At 41.1% G+C, this 16501-nt stretch overlaps 1 protein-coding gene across 1 annotated transcript in view; it reads left to right on the top strand.

Moving 5' to 3' along the window:
- Positions 1-6577: 6577 nt before the first annotated feature.
- Positions 6578-16501, top strand: part of LOC147015816 (uncharacterized) — a 45089-nt gene continuing 35165 nt past the window's right edge. The window contains exons 1-2 of the mRNA XM_085848341.1: positions 6578-6711; positions 9006-9113. Of these exons, the coding sequence (XP_085704467.1) occupies positions 9050-9113 (64 nt within the window). The 5' untranslated portion in view covers positions 6578-6711; positions 9006-9049. The remainder of the gene's footprint in view (positions 6712-9005; positions 9114-16501) is intronic.

The following is a 16501-nucleotide window of genomic DNA, read 5'->3' as shown; positions in this document are numbered from 1 at the left end:
GCACACAGAGACAGACATACACACGCACACAGAGACAGACATACACACGCACACAGAGACAGACATACACACGCACACAGAGACAGACATACACACGCACACAGAGACAGACATACACACGCACACAGAGACAGACATACACACGCACACAGAGACAGACATACACACGCACACAGAGACAGACATACACACGCACACAGAGACAGACATACACACGCACACAGAGACAGACATACACACGCACACAGAGACAGACATACACACGCACACAGAGACAGACATACACACGCACACAGAGACAGACATACACACGCACACAGAGACAGACATACACACGCACACAGAGACAGACATACACACACAGAGACAGACATACGCACACAGAGACAGACATACGCACACAGAGACAGACATACGCACACAGAGACAGACATACGCACACAGAGACAGACATACGCACACAGAGACAGACATACGCACACAGAGACAGACATACGCACACAGAGACAGACATATACACACACACAGACAGATATACATATATATACACAGACATATACACACACACACAGACACAGACAGACACACAGAAACATACATACGCAGACTGTTCAACATGGCGGAGGTAAGTGCTCCACTGAGTGCTGTTCTAGTTATCTCCGCCGCCGAGGGTGGATGGAGGTGAGGTTGTTTTCATCCCTGTTTGTCTGTCTGTCTGTCTTTCTGTATCTGTGAGCAGGATATCTCAAAAAGTTAGGGACGGATTCTGACGAAACTTGGCGGACAGGTTTGGTGTGTGACTAGGACCACTTAATTCGATTTTCGTGAAGATCTGAAACCGGGTCCGGATCAGAGAATTTTCTAAGTGATTCTTCGCCACTGACAGATGGCACCAAAAAGGATATATAGCACAATATCTCAAGGTTATGGATGGATTCGGATGAAACTTGGTGACAGGTTGGGTGTGTGACGAGAACCACTTCATTCGATTTTGGTGAAGATCCGGATTCGAGAATTTTTTAAGTGGTTCTTCACCATTGAGAGATGGGGCCAAAAACGACATGTACTATAACATATCTCAAGAAGTTATGAACAGGTTATGACAAAACTTGGTGGATCAGTTGGTTAGGTGACAAGAAGCCGATTCGATTTTGGTTTAGGTCCGGATCCAGGTCCGACCGACAGTACCAGTCAAAAGTTTGGACACAGTCTCATTCAAGGGTTTTTCTTTATTTTTAGTATTTTCTACATTGTAGAATAATATTCAGACATCAAAACTATGAAATGACACATCTGGAATTATGTAGTCACTAAAACAGTGTCAAACAAATCAAAATATATTTTAGATTCTTCAAAGTAGCCACCCTTTGCCTTGATGACAGCTTTGCACATTTGTGGCATTCTCTCAACCAGCTTCATGAGGTAGTCACCTGGAATGCTTTTCTCTTAACAGGTGTGCGTTGTTCAAAGTTAATTTGTGGAATTTCTTTCCTTCTTCATGCGTTTGAGCCAATCAGTTGTGTTGTGATAAGGTAGGGTTGGTATACAGTAAATATCCATATTTGGTGAAAGACCATTATTTTGTCTGCACTGTTGTTGTCCATATTATGGCAAGAACAGCTCAACGAAGCAAAGAGGAATGACAGTCCATCATTACTTTAAGACATGAATGTCAGTCAATCCAGAAAATTTCAAGAACTTTGAAAGTTTCTTCAAGTGCAGTCACAAAAACGATGAAGCACTATGATGAAACTCGCTCTCATGAGGACCACCACAGGAAAGGAAGACCCAGAGTTATCTCCATTGCAGAGGATAAGTTTATTAGTTACCAGCTCCACAGAGTAAATGCTCCACAGAGTTCAAGTAACAGACATATCTCAACATCAACTGTTCAGAGGAGACTGCGTGAATCAGGCCTTCATGGTCGAATTGCTCCAAATAAACCACTGCTGAAGGAGACCAACAAGAAGAGACTTGCTTGGGCCAAGAAACACGAGCAATGGACATTAGACCAATGGAAATCTGTCCTTTGGTGTGATGTCCAAATTTGAGGTTTTTGGTTCCAACTGCCATGTCTTTGTGAGATGCAGAAAAGGTGAACAGATGATCTCTGCACGTGTGTTTCCCACCATGGAGGAGGAGGTGTGATGGTGTGGTGGTGCTTTGCTGGTGACACTGTCAGTGATATATTTCGAATTCAAGGCACACAACCAGCTACCACAGCATTCTGCAGCGATACGCCATCCCATCTGGTTTGCGCTTAGGAGGACCATCATTTGTTTTTCAACAGAACAATGACCCAAACGACACCTCCAGGCTGTGTAAGGGCTATTTGACCAAGGAGAGTGATGGAGTGCTGCATTCAATGACCTGGCCTTCACCACAATCACCCGACCTAAACCCAATTGAGATGGTTTGGGATGAGTTGGACCGCAGAGTGAAGGAAAGGCAGCCAACAACTGCTCAGCATACAGTATGTGGGAACTCCTTCAAGACTGTTGGAAAAACATTCCAGGTGACTACCTCATGAAGCTGGTTGAGAGAATTCCAAGAGTGTGCAAAGTTGTCAAGGCAAAGAGTGGCTGTTTTGAAGTATCTAAAATATAATATGTACTTTGATTTGTTTAACACTTTTTTGGTTATTACAGAATTCCATATGTGTTAATACATAACATATGTCTGTGGATACGGTTGAAATATGTGTTATTTCATAGTTTGGATGTCTTCACTATTATCCTACAATGTAGAAAATAGTAAAAACAAGTGGTGCCAGGCACAACAAATCCCGCCCATTTAAGGCATAAAGTTATTTTGGGGATCAAATTTAAATTTGATACATCCTTAACCTGAATGTTGATTATAAGGAATATTTTAGTCTTAGTTTGAAGTCGATTAAACCATTTTTGACGAAGTTATGACCGTAAAATGATTTTGACCTTTCAAGGCCATGTAAGGTCAAAGGTCTGTGTCAAATGAAAGCCAATAAAGGACTTGATAAATGTCTTCCATAGTAAACACGCATATTCCTAACCTTTTTTGATTTGTAATTTTGACCGAAAATATCCCGCTCCCTCCCTCCGGGGGGGGGGGGGGGATAATAAAGAAAAACCCTTGAATGAGTTGGTGTGTCCAAACGTTTGACTGGAACTGTATAAGTGGGATACAAGATGTAAGCTGTTCAGCCTGGTGGAGGTGTGTACTCTTCTGAGTGCTGTTCTTGTTTGGCCTGTTATATCTCTTTATTGTGGATGCTTAACATTTATGACTTGAATCAAATGTCAGATAAAAATTAAGCAAAAGTACATTTGCAAGGTAATGAAACTAAGTTTGGCGAAGAAAAATGCAAACAAGAGCCATGAAAGTGGTGAAGAAATCAACTGAATATGAAACACGTTCCGGAGGAATGCTGTTCCTGAGTAAATCGACACGACACACTAACATAGTTGGAATGGTGTCCCTAAACTTCAAATTAACCCTCCTAATCTGCGTATGCACATCTTCTCATATTCCTTTGTATAGGTGTGCAGCACACATTGCAACCTAGCTGTAATCAAGATGTCGTGAGGAGTCTTGGCCTTTGGCGTAGAATGGTTATTGGGTCCCCGAGCTGGTTCATGACATTTCTTCACAACAGACGTTCCCAAGTCACCTATAAATAAGGATCTTCGGACATTCAAAAACAGGAAAGGCAGAACATTATAAAACTAGCAGGGCATTCGGTAGAGCGCATATCTCCACCACGTAATGCCTGATCCACAAGAACATATCGGGCCCAATACATTTTTGAAATATGCTATATATCGTTTTTGGCCCTGTCTCTCAACGGTGAAGAATCAGTTTAAAAGTTAAATAATTCTCGTATCCAGATCCGGATTTGGATATTCACCAAAGTCGAATCATTTCTTCCTTGTCACACACCTGACCTCTCTATCAAATTTCATACGGATCCGTCCACAACTTTTTGAGATGTCGTGCCATGGTATTAGTTTAGCCCAATCTCTCAGCGGTGAAGAAATCATTTAAATTATCGGATCCGGATCCGGATCTACACCAAATTTGAATCAATTCTTCCTTGTCACACACACACAAAACATGTCCACCAAGTTTCGTCCATATCTGTCCACAACTTTTTGAGATGTCGTGCTATATTCATCGGTTTAGCCCAATCTCTCAATGGTGAAGAATCACATATAAATTTCTAGTATCCAGATCTTCACCAAAATCGAATCATTTTGTGGTGATCACACACACCAAACCTTCCCCCCAAATTTCATCCGGATTTTTTTTTTTGGAGATTTTCCACAATTCTTCTTTTTTTGAGATATCCTGAACACAAACAAAAACAGAGAAGGGTGAAATAACCTCCTTCACCTTCGGTGGCATAGGTAATGCTTGGGTCAGAAGGATAATGATGAATGATCTACAACCACATTTATTGTCACTCGGATCACCTCCAAGCCATGCAATGCAATCCCAAGCTGTCTTTTGGCGTGACTTCAACTGCCACCATGCCAGCAGCAAAATGCTCATTTGAGACCATTTAAATTCTATTTTGAACAGGAGGATGGACGAGGACGATGCAAAGATGGTGCATCTATCAGCACCAGTTCCATAAAAGGAGGAATCGTGGGGGAAAATGACAGCTGTTGAATGATCAACATGTTGATGAAACATTAATTAAAGGAGGCAATCACTGAAATGGCGGGAAAGTTTAGTGCCCATGAATTGTTGGGTCAAATTCACTGCACTGTATATGGAAACAGGGGTTGGTGTGGAAGCCACGGGGCTGGCAGGATGGCCTCTCGGCACGCACACTCGCTCTCAGCTGTCTACCCTGGCTTCACATCCTGATCCAGCCATAACCTGCCATCACGGTCATTCATCAACGTGTGTGTGTCGACCCTCGGATGGACGTTCAACTGGGCGTCCCATCTGCCGGCATTCGTCGGTGGATGTTAAAGATCCGACGGTGTCCTTCGTGAAGAGTTTGTGAGCTATCTTCGGCACCCTCAAGAAATTCCAGCGCCAACGACTGCTGGGAAGGCAATGGCAAACCACCGAGTGTAACCCTTGCCAAGAAAGTTATTCGGCGGCACTGACGTTCTGTACAGCAATCAACAGAGTGTGTTTTGTGCGATTATGGCGAACGAAGTGAGCTTAATACTTAACGCGTGCACGTGAGAGAATAGGAAACAACAACAACACAATAACCCTGGCTATTTGGAATCCGTGTCGTTAGCTGTGACCTTTAGCTTCCGGTTGTTGTTAAACGCTGTGCGGTGTAGAAACACGATTGGGTTTTATTTCTATCTTGTGAATATTACTTTACGCGTGCACATGAGAGAATAGAAAACAACACAATACCCTGCCAATTGTGAATCTGTGTCGTTGGCTATGACCCTTTTGCTTCAGTTTTTGTTTTGTTTCTGGTTTTTTTTTTGTTTCCGGTTTTTGTCATGGGGAATGATGCATGCCGGGAGCTCATCACCGGAAGTGTTTATTTATTTATTCAATTATTTTTTTCCCAAAGTTAATTTTATACTTCCGAAAGTGATTTTTTTCATGACAGGAAGTGTTTATTTTGTATTTAACATTATCGGGAGTGATTTTGAAACTCTTTCCGAAACTTATATTTTATTTTATTCTTGACCAGAAGTGATTATTTATTTATTTATTTATTCAATTATTTTTTTCCCCAAAGTTAATTTTAATAAAGATATCTCTCGCATCATCAAAAAAATAATTTTTAATCGTGATTTACATTATTTGATCGCTAATCCCGAATCTTTGCCGAAGTAACCGGAAATTGCGTCAAGATCATCAGCTGCGCGGCGCTTACACGTACCACGGTATAGCTGTCAAGTATACAGTTGTGAACAAGTTTTATGTAAAGTCAGAAGTGAATGTAAGAAGAATTCTACGTTCGCTTCTCGGCTTTGCCTATTCCATATTACATATACATACACCGCACACACTCTGACCAAATATAATAATCTCAACCCTCCCCCCCCCCCCCCAATTTACCAAATCTCATCAATGACATACCCTGTGGGCGCCACTCCTTGAACAAGTAAATCCTGTTTTCCTTTTCATGGTAAACCATCTATGTCTATTATATTTTCCTGATTTATCAGGTCATAATGAAGGCATGCTTCAGCAAAAAGGCGCCGTGGGACGTTTTACATGTATATTTGGCGATTCAGCGCCACGTGTTGAAGTTCAGCACATACGGGTCGGTGCACCAGCGCCAGGCACTGTTTATTACAATCCAGTTTGCTGCCAGATCGTCATAACTCGGAAATCTGACATGAATTATAACCACACTTGACAATAACATTGAGATGGTTATACTTTTCTTGAGCTGTTCACGTTGTTTCCTAAATTTTCCTTTGCACGGAACAGGAAATTTATTCATCGTAATCCTTGGACGGTGTATAGGCAAAATTATTTTCACGGAAATCTGTTTTTTTTTTCTAAAATACACATATCGTGAGCAAGAAATTATTCAAATTATATGTGGATAAGTTATGGATTTAAAAAAAATTGCAATATTATTTCGGTCGTCGAGGAAAAGAGCAAAAAAAAAAGTTTTACTTCAGACGTGCGAAGAAGAAGAGGCGGAGTTACGTTTGCGGAAAGACGCTGCGTGAAGTGAAGTGAAGTGAAGCGAAGCAGCGAACGTACCTCACAACTCTTGCTCGGTTCAGTTTGGTCAGTTCTTCCTGTTTTGACTCTTTGTGAGCTGTTCAATATTGTACCATTTGACCTTCGGAGTTAGTTTGAATTTGATGTTCTATGTTGTTTGATATATATTTTTTCATGCCAGCTCGTTTGTTGTTCTGTATAATTCGTATGATGGTTAATATGGAATAGGCAAAGCCTAGAAGCGAACATAGAATTGTTCTTACATTCGATGCTGCAATTTCCGGTTACTTCGGCCTGGATTCGGGATCAGCGATCAAATAATGTAAATCAGGATTAAAAATTATTTTTTGATGATGCGGGAGATATCTTTATAATAAAATTAGAGTATTTGCTCTCTAGTTTTGTTGTTAATTTTTTAGTCATAAAGGTATAATTGGGTATACTATACATCAAATTAATTACTTGTGCATTTCTATAACCGTGATAACACTACTGCATATTACCTCAACATTACCTTCACACCAACAACTACACTGTGTAGAACAGGATCTCATCTAGAAAAAAAAAAAATCCTCAACATTACCTTCACAACGACAACTACACCGCCTAGAACAGGATCTCATCTAAAAAAAATATATATATATATATTACCTCAACATTACCTTCACAACAACAACTACACCGCCTAGAACAGGATCTCATCTAAAAAAATAATATTACCTCAACATTACGTTCACAACGACAACTGCACCGCTTAGAACAGGATCTCATCTAAAAATATATATATATTACCTCAACATTACCTTCATAACAACTACACTGCCTCGAACAGGATCTCATCTAAAAAAAATTAATACAAGAAGCGAACGTAGAATTCTTCTTGCATTCGATGCTGCAATTTCCGGTTACTTTGGCCTGGATTCGGGATCAGCGATCAAATAATGTAAATCACGATTAAAAATTATTTTTTGTTGATGCGGGAGATATCTTTATTTTAAAATTAGGTAGACTTAAAACTGCTCGAGTATTTACTCTCTCGTTTTGTAAATTTTTTTAGTCATAAAGGTGTGCTTGGGTATACTATACATCAAATTAATTATTTGTGCATTTCTATAACCGTGATAACACTACTGCATATTACCTCAACATTACCTTCACAACAACAACTACACCGCCTAGAACAGGATCTCATCGAAAAAAATAAATATTACCTCAACATTACCTTCACAACAACAACTACACCGCCTAGAACAGGATCTCATCTAAAAACATAAATACGAGAAGCGAACGTAGAATTCTTACATTCGCTTCTGACTTTACCTACAAGTTGTTCACAACTGTATATGCAGTTTCAGGTTACTTCGGCCTGGATTCGGAATCAGCGATCGAATAATGTAAATCATGATTAAAAATTATTTTTTGATGATGCGGGAGATATCTTTATTAAAATCGGTGGAGGAAATATACACCATGTCTGATATTTGCGTCTTTCATGTGTCCGACGATGCCTTTATCTCCCGGCATGCATAATTCCCCATGCCAAAAACCAGAAGCAAAAAAAAACCGGAAGCAAAAGGGTCATAGCCAACGACACGGATTCCAAATTGCCAGGGTATTGTGTTGTTTCCTATTTTCTCATGTGCACGCGTTAAGTATGAAGCTCACTACGTTCGCTATCACTATGTTCGCTATTAACATAGTTTTGCGGATGATACTTTAATTTTAAATAAATTCTGAGTATATAAACGGAAACGCAGGAAGTATTTTTGCTTTGAAAGTTATTCGATTATAATAAATGTTCTCACAGGTAAGTTTTAGCATGCACGTGTGGTGTGTGCTGTATAAATCTTGTAACTGGTAGAGTTCCCATCTTATTCCAAGAATGCAACATTATTCTTCTGAAATATACCTTTTACTTGAGCGGTGTATAGGTAACTGACAGCTCTGTATAGGCAAAAAAACAAAAAAAAAACCTGGATTTAATACGTGCATTAAGCAAAAACATACCGATTGCTTGTATTTCAAAACACCTCACTGCACTGGAAAACGTGGGGATAAGAATATTATACTGTAAATGGTGGAGACTTGTAATGCCATCCACCATCTGGAGGTGGTGCTACACAATACTCATTTACATGGAGAATTTGTGTTCCCTCACCATTCCCCCCAACCACCCCCCAAGACCACTGGCAAAAATAAATAGAGCTATATACATTAATTAGGGTCATGCTGATCCTATGTAGCAAGTCTGGATGTGATCAGCTCAGGACTGTAGGAGTAGCGCGACAAACACCGGTCTGAATTATTGTAAGGATTGCACATTGTGGATGTTTCAACTGTCTGGGTAATAATTGTTTCAGATTTGTGAAAACTATTTGGACGAGCAAGTGAGCAAGCAAGCACAATGATTCCTCTGTGGCAGACTTTGTGCATGTCTTTCCTTTTATCCTACTCCACTGTGTTTGCAGGTAAAGTAATGGAGGATGACAAATTGTATTGATAAATTATTGTTATTATTTTTTTTTCTATCACTTTAAGCTGTGCAACTTCCATCTGCATGTTTACCTGTTTTCCTTGCACTGCTGAAATGGCACTTTGCTTTCTCATTGCATGCCATCTGCATGAATGTGTCAGTGGCTCAAGAGAAATGCTTATCTTTGGGCGAGTTTGGATTTTGGAATACGAACATGTTGTTACATATCTTGGGTTGTCCTCTTTAGCGTTATTATCTGGAGCGATTGCTCCCGGAGAAAGGCCGGAGCGATGGCTCTTGATGTTTAAATCCCTTTTATTTATACATACACATTTATCCATTCATTGTTTGCAATTGTCCTTAATACTTCACATTAAATTACACATGTTTGTTGATATTCGTGTGTGAAGTCGAGAACGTGCATTTTGGAAGTCCTGAATCTAATGCACGTATAAACTACAGTGTGCGCCCTGGATCAATGTAAAAATTACTGTAATTTTCCGAATGCAATGGTACGCATCCCCAAATTTGTTGTGCAATACAGTGTACGGAATTTGTTTATTAATGTGTGAAATACACACCGAGACTTTTGCAATACTGTGCTGAAAGTAACCCTTCGATGACAAAAATGTCTATGTCCATTAAAATTCTAATTGTGCGTTCGCATTTGCACTTTAGCATGTTCGAAATCGTGGCCGGCAAATAAACGTTCTCAAAAACCCATTGTAGCATTTCTTCACTGCACGTACACAAAGATTGATGCTTGGATTTTACAAGACCAATTTTATAATACATTATGAAAATAAAGCCACGTTTGCTGTTTAAGGCTAAGTACTGACAGTTCAGTGCTTTGAGGGTGGGGCCCTGTTTTGATTTTTGTAAGGCCGATTTAAAAATACAAAGAACAACTCATGACTTAAATGTGACTTCTTTATAAATATGCATTATCATTCACGACACCTGTCGGAAATGATGGTATGGAATGGCTGCAAATAACAATAAAAAAATTCCTTTTTTTTTCCATGTATAATACGCACTCCAACTTCGACATCAAATTTTAGTGAAGAAAATGACAGTACTTATTTTAGTAATGGAGTACCTTTATGCCAGTATGTATAATATAAGTAATTTGTACTGGTGTGTAGTTAGGCTGACATCACACCAACTGATTTCCTCCGACGTGAAGCAACTGGGACGATTGTGGAATAATCAGTGGCAAATCCACGGGGGTTTCCTGGTTGCCCAGACCCCCCCCTCCCCCCAACAAAAAATTTTTACCATTACAGTGGCAAACCCAGGGGTTCCCTGGTCACCCAGAACTCCTTCTCCCACGAAAGTGTGCCACAAAAAGGCTAGAAGCCTCAGAAAAACTATCAATACAGTACCTAACTAGAGGGGGAGCACTCGGTAGAGTGCAAAACCTCTGCCGCCAATACTGCTAGGTCACTCAAGTGAACCTGATATCCTATTCATTAAATTTGACATCAACAGTGCTCACAGAGTTATAGTTTGCAACTTTCCCTTTTACTTTTAACTTTTACATACTCAATTCATTCGTCATAACTAGATTCCTTGAGACAGAAATTGATTTTACGTGGGTATATCCACCTGAAGTTCCAAAATCGGCCGCAATTATAATTTTGGCATGTTTTTTGTTGGAAATCACTTATAACATGTAGAAATGCAAAAAAAATCGAAATTTTGTTGAAAAAAAGTTGCAAAAATTTTTTTTTCTCTAACAATTTTTTTGGGGGGAGGGTTGGAAATCACTTAAAACATGTAGAAATGCAAAAAAAAAAAAATTCAAATATTTTTTCAAAATGGCCACCATAGCGGCCATACTGGATTTTGGACCAAGTCCAAAATCTAATGGCATGATCCTTGGACCATACCTAATCCCCCCACCAAGTTTCGTCGAAATCCATCAGAGTTTTTCCGTAATACTGTTCACAAACAAACAAACAGAAAGGGGTGAAAACAGTAACCTCCGATCTTCGATGGCAGAAGTTAATAAACAATAAACTACTAACGGCTCACAGTAATTTATTTGGAAAATTTATAATTTTCTGTTATTTGGAAACCCCCCCCCCCACCCAATTCCTGGATTTGCCCCTGATAATCGTGAAAAGTTGACGTGCTGGGATTCTCCAAACGAAATGCCAATGGACCAATGGTCCTAACTTGCACCTTGGGGGAAAAAAACCCCCAAAAAAACAAAGGTGAGCAATGACCGGTTCCTCTGCCACACGTCGAAAGCCAAGAAGGCAATTGGTCCATCTGCCGCATCTCAAAGGTACAGTAGCATGCACCAAAAGGAGAGTACCATAATAAGGGAACGGTAGCGTGCACAAAAAGGAGAGTACCATAATAAGGGAACAAGATGGTACGGTTGAAATCTCTGTATAAATTCTTGGAATTTTGACTGTTTTCCTCCTCCGGAGGTGGTGAAGTCTAAGTTTTTATCCCCTGCCGTGTGGCGGAAGGGGGATATTGTTTTTATTTATTGGGGGAAGCTGTGGATATGAATGCCAAGGTGCTTTCGATAATTGATGCCAGGAACTGGAGGCAGAAGACGTACTCTCATTTTCACATCAGGCCTTATTTTTTTAGAAATACGATTAGAATATCCTTTTGACATAACAGGTTGTTTTTTTTTTCTGTCATAGCTAAATGTGAGCCTAATCCTCACATTATTCAGTCTAGAAGTTCTCCATTTTGGCTCTGGAAGAAAGCACGAGACAGTGTTGCTCCCTCTGGCTCAGCGAGAGCACATTCGTTCAGTCACGTCATGGGGCTGTCCACACCAATGGACGAATAGAAAGTACGTCCAACGGGGCCCAATTTACACGACCAGCTATCCACACCAACCAATTTTTCTATGACGAGACAATGCAGTTGCTGCGTTGGAGGGAATCGTTGGGTGTGACGCAGCCCTTATTTTAATCCTTTAAAGTGAATATCAGGGGTGAGTCTTCTATTCCCATGGCCTCGGGGCATGCACCCAGCATTGAGGAAAAATGTTACTGTACAAAAGACAAGAAACAACGTATTGGACACAAATCAATTGGATCATCAAATTACTCATCGTATGTGTCTGATTCATTCCCATGCGCTTTAAACTGGAGTTTAAAAATATATATATATATTTTGTATACACGTGTACACCCGCTCCCTATGGGAGCGATAGGAGGGGTCATGTTGTTGTCCTCTCTGGGGTGTATAGATGACAGTATATCTAGTCTTGGGCCCCTCATTCTGTGGTGGACATGATAAGCAGAGAATGCCTCAAGGATGTCGGGATTCCTCCAGATTTCTTTCAATTTCATGTTAAACAGCAGTATATGCTACTGTTCAAAAAGGTAATCGTATGTGTTTGTAGTTCATAATTTTGTTTTTTTACTTCTGGGAGTCGTCTTTTTTCCTCATTTTGAAGCCCCATAAAACACCACGATAAGCTATTTATACACGTTAGCACGGCGTTTGTTCAAAGAGGAAAAACTCCTTGGGGAGAGGGGGATACTCTTAATGTTAACATTGTTTTGTAATCACATTAATATTATGCTATTATCGTTCGTAGTCGTGTTGGTTTTGTTCTTAGACGCTTCATTGGAAAAACACCACGATTGGCTATCTTAACATGGACTTCACCCAATGTGGAACACCTCATTGGGGAGGGGGGGATTAAGTCACTACAACCTCCATTGTGTGACCCTTAGTCTTTCTGGCAAGTTTGGTTTTGAGATTGGATAAGTAACGACTAAATGTAAAGTTGTCAAAAGACCATCAGACAGACACACACCAAATGGTGTATTTTAGTATTATGGTTTAGGGTCATGGAAGAGCTAGAATTGGTATACTGAATGAATAAGCACAAATGGGACAGTTGAAGAACACAACAGGGGGGAAGGGAAACACCAACAGCAGAGGGAAAATCATATATGCATGCCTGCAGCATAAAAACCTGAATGGGATTGGCTTTTTTACATTAACGGCGTATTAACACAAGCGTTCAATGAAACACAGTAACCAAGAAGGAGAAAGGGTCAAGTTGAAAAAAAAAATTAGCATATTGTACAGGGTACAAGTCAGGCATAATGAATGAAGGCCTATGTTTGCAGGGTTTTTTGTTCTTTTCTTGCTAATTCACCTGACTAAAAACAATGTGGACCTTTGTGATTTGGGGTAGGGTGATGTATGCCTCAGCCCTCTCCCCCCCCTCCCAGACTAATTGCTGTGCCTGACCATTTGCTAAATATCACTTGATTGTTTGAGGGATGCTTTTGGAATGCAACTCATTAGATGTAGTTAGATTATCATGATAATGGAGAAGTATGTACTTAACTAAATTTCATGTTACATTAATTGTTTGGATGACTAATGGTTGCCAAGTACTATTTATCAAACATGACAGTTCAGTTCTTTACCCAGTGGTGAAGTAAGTTATCTCAAAAGGCTGGTGTGTTAACTTTAATCTTTTAAATGGATGACTGTCTTGCAAATTTTTTTTGTGCATCACATACTCAATTTCTTTGCTTCAGATAATGGAATCCTTGTTTTAGAAACCTTTTCTCAGCAATTGATTGTTTTACAAATTCTGTTGTTTTTGTTACCTAAATAGGGAACAAGAGAGAATGCACAGCTGGTGTTACTTTGAGTTTTCTTTTGTTTTGATGTTTTCCTTGCAGACTTGTTTGACAGGTTGGTGCTTTGTTGTGTCTATTTTCTTGAGTTTGTTGAATATTTGACATTGTAATTATGATATATTTTTTTTTTTTGCTTGTTTGGTTAGGCCAACAAATATTCATTTTTACCCCGCACACCCAAAGCGAAGAGCAGGGTGAACCAATTGGTTCATGTCCATCCGTCTGTCTACAAACATCAGTTTATGATCGAGGAACAACTTCTTTAAATTTCATGTGATATTTTGAACATGAATCAGAAAACAACCTACCATTCAGCAATACTTTGTCTGAATTCATCCCGATCGCACATGCTCAGAGAGGAGTGAGATAATTATATTTTGCCTGCCTGCCTTGCAGTCAAAGAAAATTGAAAATCATTCCAAATAGGAAACTTGATGTTTTTAAGGATGTTAGAAACGACACAAACGGGCACGAATAACTAATGTACATGATAGGGTGGTGTAATATATCAAGCTAGATTACATCTGTGGCTTGTCAGGTTAGGCCAGATTAGACCTGTGACTTGCTACAGGTACCATGTAAACCTGTACTAACCTGTTGCATGGTCGGGTTGTCGGTGACTAAACCATCTCCCCCACCAGGTTTTCTGGTGAGGAGGGTGTATGGATATGGACACCCAGCAGGATTAAAACCAAAACCTGTCAAAGGGTGGAGGAGCTCCATGTGAGCCAACTGCTATCCATATCGAATGCCCAACTGTGTCTGCAGATTTCCTCCTCCAGTTTGGTTACTTTTTTTAGGAGGTTGGTGGTAGGATTTACACTCCGGCCACTGTAAAACCCTTCACCCTGCAAAACATACGAAACACGAAAGGAAAACTGAAAACCCACTCCATGGGAGTACCTCCTGTTCAACTGCCCTTCACAGGGCAGTTCACCGGATGATGGGATTGGGGAAAAGCCTTCGGGATCCACTCTCTTTTATGATGGGAGGAAAAACACGGGGTAACCTTCCCGGTTGGATTGCGGTAGTGGGCGACATGGTGGTGCCGTGGTGTTGTCCACCAGACGGCGGTCCCTTCGGGTGGGTGCCTGGAATGTCCTATCCCTAAGAGAGGATGATCACCTGTCTCTGTTATCATCTGAGCTCAAGCGTTTGGACATCGGTATTGCAGCACTCTGAGGTTCGGAGACCGGATTGCGGCAAGATCATGGCAGGTGGTTACACTTACTAATGGTTACCATACCCAAGAAGTTGTTAAAGCTGTGTCCAATGATAATTGAGGTAACACCGGTCAACGAGCGTATTATGAGACTAAGGACTCGTCACTCCTTGGGTGTCGTTTCCCTGGTCTCTGTAAATGCTTTGACTGAGGGGAGTGATCTCACCGTGAAGAACGCATTCTATGCCATGCTCAAGTCTGTGGTTGATCAGTGCCCCAGGTGAGATACTCTTCTCATTTTAGGGGATTTCAATGCATCAACTGGAACTGATAGGGATGGTTTTGAGATGTGTGTTGGTCCCCATAGGTCTGGGGCTGTGAACCAGAATAGCACCAAGTTCCTTGACTTTGCAAGAAGTCATGGATTTAGGGTGGCTGGTTCATGGTTTCAGCACCCACAGGCTCATCGCCGGAGTTGGTATTCCAACGCTGGTGGTGTGGCAAAGGAGATTGACCATGTGCTCGTTCATGGCCACTGGAGGATGATCCAGTACTACAGGGTTGATTGGATTGCTCAATTCCTCAATACTGACCACAAGCTTGTTGGAGCAACTCCAAAGTTGCAGCTTAAATCTGGGAGAATGATATAATTTTCTGTCTTTTACAATCTCCTCTCTGTCCTCACCTGCTCTCTGCTATATGCCCCCCCCCCACATATTTCCGCAAGGCGCTCAAGATCCGCCAGTAACCCCCTTCTGGTAAAACTACCAAAATCACGAATCGTTGCTCGTTCCTCTTTTTTTTCCCCCGCTTTTGGAATAGACACCCACACTCTCTTCAATCCCATTCTTCCCTCCAGGCCTTCAAAACAGCTGTTCACCACCACCTCTTATCTTCCCTCATCCAAAACGTCAACTTTTCTTCCCCCATTAATCCACCCCAAACCCACCTTCTTCAAATTCCCTGCTTTCCTTCCTGAAAGTCCCTGTAATGTCCATCTTGTATACCCCGTGTTCCCGCCCCATCCCTCTGTCCTCCACAGATCTCCTAATGTCTCTGTTCCCCACTGTTTTGTCCTTCCCTCTCCCATCCCTCTTGTCTCCTGCCCCCCTTGTTGTGCGTTGTTTGTTAGCTCTCATACGAGCCTCAACAATATATATAAAAAAATTTTCATGGTACCATCCCAGCCTCAGCTGGATGTTAGGAAGCTCAAGGATGAGAGGGCAGCTGAGGAGTTTGCAAACGAGCTGAGTGGAGATTTGGGGGGGTCAGGGTGCTTTGGGGTATCCTGAAGAGTTGTGGAGTGCTTTCAAGACCACCATCCTTGATGCTGCTGGTGGATGTCTTGAAACTCACCGAAGGGCGAAGAAGAATTTTTTTCTCTCGGGACACTGGATACCATTGACCAGAGTCGTAGAGCTGAGCTGTTCAGGCAGTTGAGGCGTAAAACTTTACGTGCGCTGAGGGTGGATGAGGAGGCCCATGTGCAAGGAATCTGTGAGGGGGTTGAGCACCACCTGTGGTCAAGTGATTCTCGTACTGCCTGCAGGGGAATTTACGCATTGCGTTCCTCCAAGC

This window comes from Eptatretus burgeri, chromosome 12 (genome assembly GCF_056783735.1).
Source record: "Eptatretus burgeri isolate ZD-2024b chromosome 12, Ebu_testis_v1, whole genome shotgun sequence".
Classification (NCBI taxonomy): Eukaryota; Metazoa; Chordata; class Myxini; order Myxiniformes; family Myxinidae; genus Eptatretus; species Eptatretus burgeri.
The sequence above is the reverse complement of the archived record's forward strand: the minus strand, read 5'-3'. Positions and strand labels throughout refer to the sequence as shown.